General features: G+C 36.5%; 1 protein-coding gene across 1 annotated transcript; it reads right to left on the reverse strand.

Annotated features, from left to right (window-relative positions):
- Positions 1-2,444: 2,444 nt before the first annotated feature.
- On the reverse strand, positions 2,445-7,111 carry LOC117320015 (serine/threonine-protein phosphatase 6 regulatory ankyrin repeat subunit A-like). The gene has a single exon (XM_033874713.1). The coding sequence runs from the start codon at positions 7,109-7,111 to the stop codon at positions 3,281-3,283; it is 3,831 nt and encodes a 1,276-aa protein (XP_033730604.1). The 3' UTR covers positions 2,445-3,280.
- Between the last annotated feature and the right edge of the window lie 353 nt (positions 7,112-7,464).

Consider the following 7,464-nt stretch of genomic DNA (forward strand, 5'->3'; position numbering starts at 1 on the left):
CACTAAGAACTCTTAAACACCGGTATAGGGGGTGTCTCTATATACAGGTTTACTAGAATCGTCATTTTGTGTCCTTGTAACATACACCAAGAACTCCTAAACACCGGTATAGGGGGTGTCTCTATATACAGGTTTACTAGAATAGTCATTTTGTGTCCTTGTAATGTACACCAAGAACTCCTAAACACCGGTATAGGGGGTGTCTCTATATACAGGTTAACTAGAATCGTCATTTTGTGTACATTTAATGTTCAATACAAACTCCTAAACACCGATATCGGGTATGTCTCTATATACAGTTTTACTGAATCATGCCGTTATGTTATCCCCTCTAGAGCGAGTTGTGACTGTTACGTACTCGTCTTTCTCTCGATATTCGAAAGCACCGGAGTTTCGCTTCATCTTTAGTCTTTTCTTCTCACAAATATCTAATACTGATTGGAAAAACCCTTCTTATAGCTGTGGAATATACTGTAAGCAGTGCTTACCGCTACGACTAAGTTTGTGTAACAATGATGGCATTTCTCTGATCAAGTAAAGACACATTTCTGTTTTCCCCTTCACACATGCTTTGTGTAGAACTGTTTTACCGTTGTTATTGATCAGTGTTTCCAGGAACGATCTGCCTTCTGATTTGGTTTCATCTTTCAATAGTAACGCGGTGACTGATTTAAAACAATCGACATTACCTGATTTAGCCACCAAATGGAGAGAGTGACTACCATATCGATTTTTCTTCGATAACAACGACGGGTATTCACTAATAAGGTACACACACATTTCTGTGTGTCCTTTCACACAAGCGTGATGTAAAACAGTTTGCCCGTAGTCATCTGCTAAAGATTCCATGAACTCCGTTCTTTCCCCCCTTCGCCTTCCCCGACAGAGCTAATTGGGTGACTGCCTTAAAACAATTTACATCCCTGGACGCTGCTGTTAAATGGAGACAGTGACAACCGAATGGGCCCTTTTGGTGTAATAATGACGGGAATTCCTTCATCAGGTACAGACACATATTGGTGCTCCCTGTCAAACACGCGCCATGTAAAAGTGTACAACCGTTTACGTTCCTTAGTGTTGCCATGAATTGCTCCCTTTCTACTTTAGATTTATGTTTCAACGTTAAAGCTGACAGTGCAAGTTAAAAAGCATCCAATTGAGATTAAAAAAAATAATACATGTACAGATTTCCAAAAATCGTTTCCGAGACATCCCCCAATTATGGTTTTGTCGTATCTAAGGACGTGCAGACATTTTTGTTTTTTGTAATGCGTAGATACGAGCCGCTATAAAAGCGCGTGCGTTCATTGAGACAAGTATCAGTCTATCGATACACGCGCATAGCGACACATCTCTCCATTATACATAGTATACGTTCTCAATACAAACGCAAATGAGTTTTTGTTCACATTACGGAACTTGAATATGGAATTTGAAGAGGTAACTTTATATATACATATATATTTTATTTTACAATAAAAGAAAGAAAAGAAAGTATTGACAACACAAACTATTTGGGCCCCAACAAAACATGTACCTAATGAAATTATAAACAGAGTAAATATGAGTAAATTCCTACCTGAGTCTTTCCAGTGGGATATGCAGCAAGAACAACTTTACAACTGTTACATCATTATATCCATAGTTTCCATCGAAATATTTTCCGTGTCTTCGTACAAATGTATTATTTGTGCACGTGCCATAACGCAATTAAAACGTGATAAAACCGCACAACAACCCTAGTGTAGTGTAGACAATAGGAAAACATCCGAGGAGTGCTAGTGTAGGATACGAGTAAAAATCGGAACTCCTCGGACTGTTTACTTGTTATGAAAATGGCTGCACCCACGAAAAACACGTGAGAAGATGGATAGAGTATTTGGGATTAATTCGTTATGCATTTTCAAGCATTTATGTGGAGACTTTATTTTCAACAAGATTTGAAAGATAATTGAGAGACACTGACCATCTTTCTGCTCAAGTTACAGGTAAGTGCTTCTGTTTGGTGTCGTTCGCGAATACAGTTGTAGGTCACGTGGTGTACAGATATAGTGTAGAAGATACAGGTGTGTCACCGTGAACACCTGAGGTTAGAGTGAATGCGAGTGTGACGAAGCACGTTCTTTTTATAGCAGCGGCGGCTTGGTTGTATCCACGCATAACAAAAAAGAAAAATGTCTGCCCGTCCTTAGATACGACACTACCATAACTGGGGATTGTCTCGGAAACGATTTTTGGAAATCTGTACAGGTATTTTTTTTTTTAATTTCAATTGGATGCTTTTTAACTTGCACTGTCAGCTTTAAGTGAGCTATTGATCCGAAACATTCTACATTACCAGACTGTGCAATGTGATGGAGACAGTGATTATCATACTTGTCTTTCTGATTAACCAATTCAGGGTGTTCTCTACTCAAGTACAAACACATATCTGTTCGGTTATATAAACACGCATGATGTAAAACTGTGAGACCGTTTTCGTCTTTAAGTGTTTGTATGAAACGTTCTTTTTCTAATTTGGTCTTATCTTTCAGCACTAATGCAGATATTGACTGAAAACATTCCACACTACCGCATTGAGCAATTACATGTAGACAGTGAAAGTTATGTTTAGTGTTTTGAAAAATCAGTTTTGGAAATTCTCTGATCAAGTACAAACACATATTTGTTTGTCCAGTTGCACAGGATTGATGTAAAATTGTTCCTCCGTCTGTGTTCAAAAGTGCCGTAATGAACTGCTCACGTTCTGCTTTTGATTTGTCTTTGAGAAATAAGGGAGCTATTGATCGGAAACATTCTACATTGCCAGATTTTGCAATGTGATGGAGACAGTGATTATCATACTTGTCTTTCTGATTAACCAATTCAGGGTGTTCTCTACTCAAGTACAAACACATATCTGTTTGGTTATATAAACACGCATGATGTAAAACTGTGAGACCGTTTTCGTCTTTAAGTGTTTGTATGAAACGTTCTTTTTCTAATTTGGTCTTATCTTTCAGCACTAATGCAGATATTGACTGAAAACATTCCACTCTACCGCATTGAGCAATTACATGTAGACAGTGAAAGTTATTTTTAGTGTTTTGAAAAATCAGTTTTGGAAAGTCTCTGATCAAGTACAAACACACATATTTGTTTGTCCAGTTGCACAGGATTGATGTAAAATTGTTCCTCCGTCTGTGTCCAAATGTGTCGTAATGAACTGCTCACGTTCTGCTTTTGATTTGTCTTTGAGAAATAAAGGAGCTATTGATCGGAGACTTTCTACATTGCCAGATTATGTAATGTGATGGAGGCAGTGATTATCATACTTGTCTTTCTGATTAACCAATTCAGGGTGTTCTCTACTCAAGTACAAACACATATCTGTTCGGTTATATAAACACGCATGATGTAAAACTGTGAGACCGTTTTCGTCTTTAAGTGTTTGTATGAAACGTTCTTTTTCTAATTTGGTCTTATCTTTCAGCACTAATGCAGATATTGACTGAAAACATTCCACTCTACCGCATTGAGCAATTACATGTAGACAGTGAAAGTTATGTTTAGTGTTTTGAAAAATCAGTTTTGGAAATTCTCTGATCAAGTACAAACACATATTTGTTTGTCCAGTTGCACAGGATTGATGTAAAATTGTTCTTCCGCCTATGTCCAAAAGTGTCGTAATGAACTGCTCACGTTCTCCTTTTGATTTGTCTTTGAGAAATAAAGGAGCTATTGATCGGAAACATTCTACATTGCCAGATTGTGCAATGTGATGGAGACAGTGTTTATCATACTTGTCTTTCTGATTAACCAATTCAGGGTATTCTCTACTCAAGTACAAACACATATCTGTTTGGTTATTTAAACACGCATGATGTAAAACTGTGAGACCGTTTTCGTCTTTAAGTGTTTGTATGAAACGTTCTTTTTCTACTTTGGTCTTATCTTTCAGCACTAATGCAGATATTGACTGAAAACATTCCACACTACCGCATTGAGCAATTACATGTAGACAGTGAAAGTTATGTTTAGTGTTTTGAAAAATCAGATTTGGAAATTCTCTGATCAAGTACAAACACATATTTGTTTGTCCAGTTGCACAGGATTGATGTAAAATTGTTCCTCCGTCTTTGTTCAAAAGTGCCGTAATGAACTGCTCACGTTCTGCTTTTGATTTGTCTTTGAGAAATAAGGGAGCTATTGATCGGAAACATTCTACATTGCCAGATTGTGCAATGTGATGGAGACAGTGATTATCATTCTTGTCTTTCTGAATAAACAATTCGGGGTGTTCTCTACTCAAGTACAAACACATATCTGTTTGGTTATTTAAACACGCATGATGTAAAACTGTGAGACCGTTTTCGTCTTTAAGTGTTTCCATGAAATGTTCCATTTCTACTTTGGTCTTATCTTTCAGAACTATTGCAGATATTGACTGAAAACATTCCACACTACCGCATTGAGCGATTGTATGTAGACAGTGTAAGTTGTTTTTAGTTTTTTGAAAAATCAGTTTTGGATATTCTCTTATCAAATACAAGCACACATCTGTTTGTCCAGTTGCACAAGCTTGGTGTAAAATTGTTCTTCCGAATCTGTCCAAAAGTGTTGTAATGAACTGCTCACTTTCTGATTTTGATTTATCTTTCAGAACTAGTTGAGCTATTGTTCGGAAACATTCTACATTGCCAGATTGTGCAATGTGATGGAGACAGTGTTTATCATACTTGTCTTTCTGATTAACCAATTCAGGGTGTTCTCTACTCAAGTACAAACACATATCTGTTTGGTTATTTAAACACGCATGATGTAAAACTGTGAGACCGTTTTCGTCTTTAAGTGTTTCCATGAAATGTTCCATTTCTACTTTGGTCTTATCTTTCAGAACTATTGCAGATATTGACTGAAAACATTCCACACTACCGCATTGAGCGATTGTATGTAGACAGTGTAAGTTGTTTTTAGTTTTTTGAAAAATCAGTTTTGGATATTCTCTTATCAAATACAAGCACACATCTGTTTGTCCAGTTGCACAAGCTTGGTGTAAAATTGTTCTTCCGAATCTGTCCAAAAGTGTTGTAATGAACTGCTCACTTTCTGATTTTGATTTATCTTTCAGAACTAGTTGAGCTATTGTTCGGAAACATTCTACATTGCCAGATTGTGCAATGTGATGGAGACAGTGTTTATCATACTTGTTTTTTTGATTAACCAATTCAGGGTATTCTCTACTCAAGTATAAACACATATCTGTTCGGCTATTTAAACACGCATGATGTAAAACTGTGGAACCGCTATCGTCTTTAAGTGTTTCCATGAAACGTTTTATTTCTACTTTGGTCTTATCTTTCAGAACTAATGCAGATATTGATTGAAAACATTCCACACTACCGTTGTGAGCAATGGAATGAAGACAGTGACAGTTATTGTAATTTTTTTGAAAAAGAACGTTAGGAATTTCCTTGATCAAGTAAAAACACATATCTGTTTTTCCAGCTAAACAAGCGTGATGTAAAACTGTGGAACCGTTTTCGTCTAAAAGCGTTCCTAGGTACTCCTTGCGTTCTTGTTTGGGTTTATCTTTTAGGACTAAAGCAGATATTGATTGAAAACATTCCACACTACCCCCTTCAGCAATTGCATGTAGACAGTGTAAGTTGTTTTTAGTTTTTTGAAAAATCAGTTTTGGATATTCTCTTGTTAAATACAAGCACATATCTGTTTGTCCAGTTGCACAAGCTTGGTGTAAAATTGTTCCTCCGAATCTGTCCAAAAGTGTCGTAATGAACTGCTCACGTTCTGCTTTTGATTTTTCTTTGAGAAATAAGGGAGCTATTGATCGGAAACATTCTACATTGCCAGATTGTGCAATGTGATGGAGACAGTGTTTATCATACTTGTCTTTCTGATTAACCAATTCGGGGTGTTCTCTACTCAAGTACAAACACATATCTGTTTGGTTTTTTAAACACGCATGATGTAAAACTGTGAGACCGTTTTCGTCTTTAAGTGTTTGTATGAAACGTTCTTTTTCTACTTTGGTCTTATCTTTCAGCACTAATGCAGATATTGACTGAAAACATTCCACACTACCGCATTGAGCAATTACATGTAGACAGTGAAAGTTATGTTTAGTGTTTTGAAAAATCAGTTTTGGAAATTCTCTGATCAAGTACAAACACATATTTGTTTGTCCAGCTGCACAGGATTGATGTAAAATAGTTCCTCCGTCTGTGTTCAAAAGTGCCGTAATGAACTGCTCATGTTCTGCTTTTGATTTGTCTTTGAGAAATAAGGGAGCTATTGATCGGAAACATTCTACATTGCCAGATTGTGCAATGTGATGGAGACAGTGATTATCATACTTGTCTTTCTGATTAACCAATTCAGGGTGTTCTCTACTCAAGTACAAACACATATCTGTTTGGTTATATAAACACGCATGATGTAAAACTGTGAGACCATTTTCGTCTTTAAGTGTTTGTATGAAACGTTCTTTTGCTAATTTGGTCTTATCTTTCAGCACTAATGCAGATATTGATTGAAAACATTCCACACTACCGTTGTGAGCAATGGAATGAAGACAGTGACAGTTATTGTTATTTTTTTGAAAAAGAACGTTAGGAATTTCCTTGATCAAGTAAAAACACATATCTGTTTTTCCAGCTAAACAAGCGTGATGTAAAACTGTGGAACCGTTTTCGTCTAAAAGCGTTCCTAGGTACTCCTTGCGTTCTTGTTTGGGTTTATCTTTTAGGACTAAAGCAGATATTGATTGAAAACATTCCACACTACCCCCTTCAGCAATTGCATGTAGACAGTGTAAGTTGTATTTAGTTTTTTGAAAAATCAGTTTTGGATATTCTCTTGTTAAATACAAGCACATATCTGTTTGTCCAGTTGCACAAGCTTGGTGTAAAATTGTTCCTCCGAATCTGTCCAAAAGTGTCGTAATGAACTGCTCACGTTCTGCTTTTGATTTTTCTTTGAGAAATAAGGGAGCTATTGATCCGAAACATTCTACATTGCCAGATTGTGCAATGTGATGGAGACAGTGTTTATCATACTTGTCTTTCTGATTAACCAATTCGGGGTGTTCTCTACTCAAGTACAAACACATATCTGTTTGGTTTTTTAAACACGCATGATGTAAAACTGTGAGACCGTTTTCGTCTTTAAGTGTTTGTATGAAATGTTCTATTTCTACTTTGGTCTTATCTTTCAGAACTAATGCAGATATTGATTGAAAACATTCCACACTACCGTTGTGAGCAATGGAATGAAGACAGTGACAGTTATTGTTATTTTTTTGAAAAAGAACGTTAGGAATTTCCTTGATCAAGTAAAAACACATATCTGTTTTTCCAGCTAAACAAGCGTGATGTAAAACTGTGGAACCGTTTTCGTCTAAAAGCGTTCCTAGGTACTCCTTGCGTTCTTGTTTGGGTTTATCTTTCAGAACTATTGCAGATA

The sequence above is a fragment of the Pecten maximus genome, unplaced genomic scaffold (genome assembly GCF_902652985.1).
Source record: "Pecten maximus unplaced genomic scaffold, xPecMax1.1, whole genome shotgun sequence".
NCBI lineage: Eukaryota > Metazoa > Mollusca > Bivalvia > Pectinida > Pectinidae > Pecten > Pecten maximus.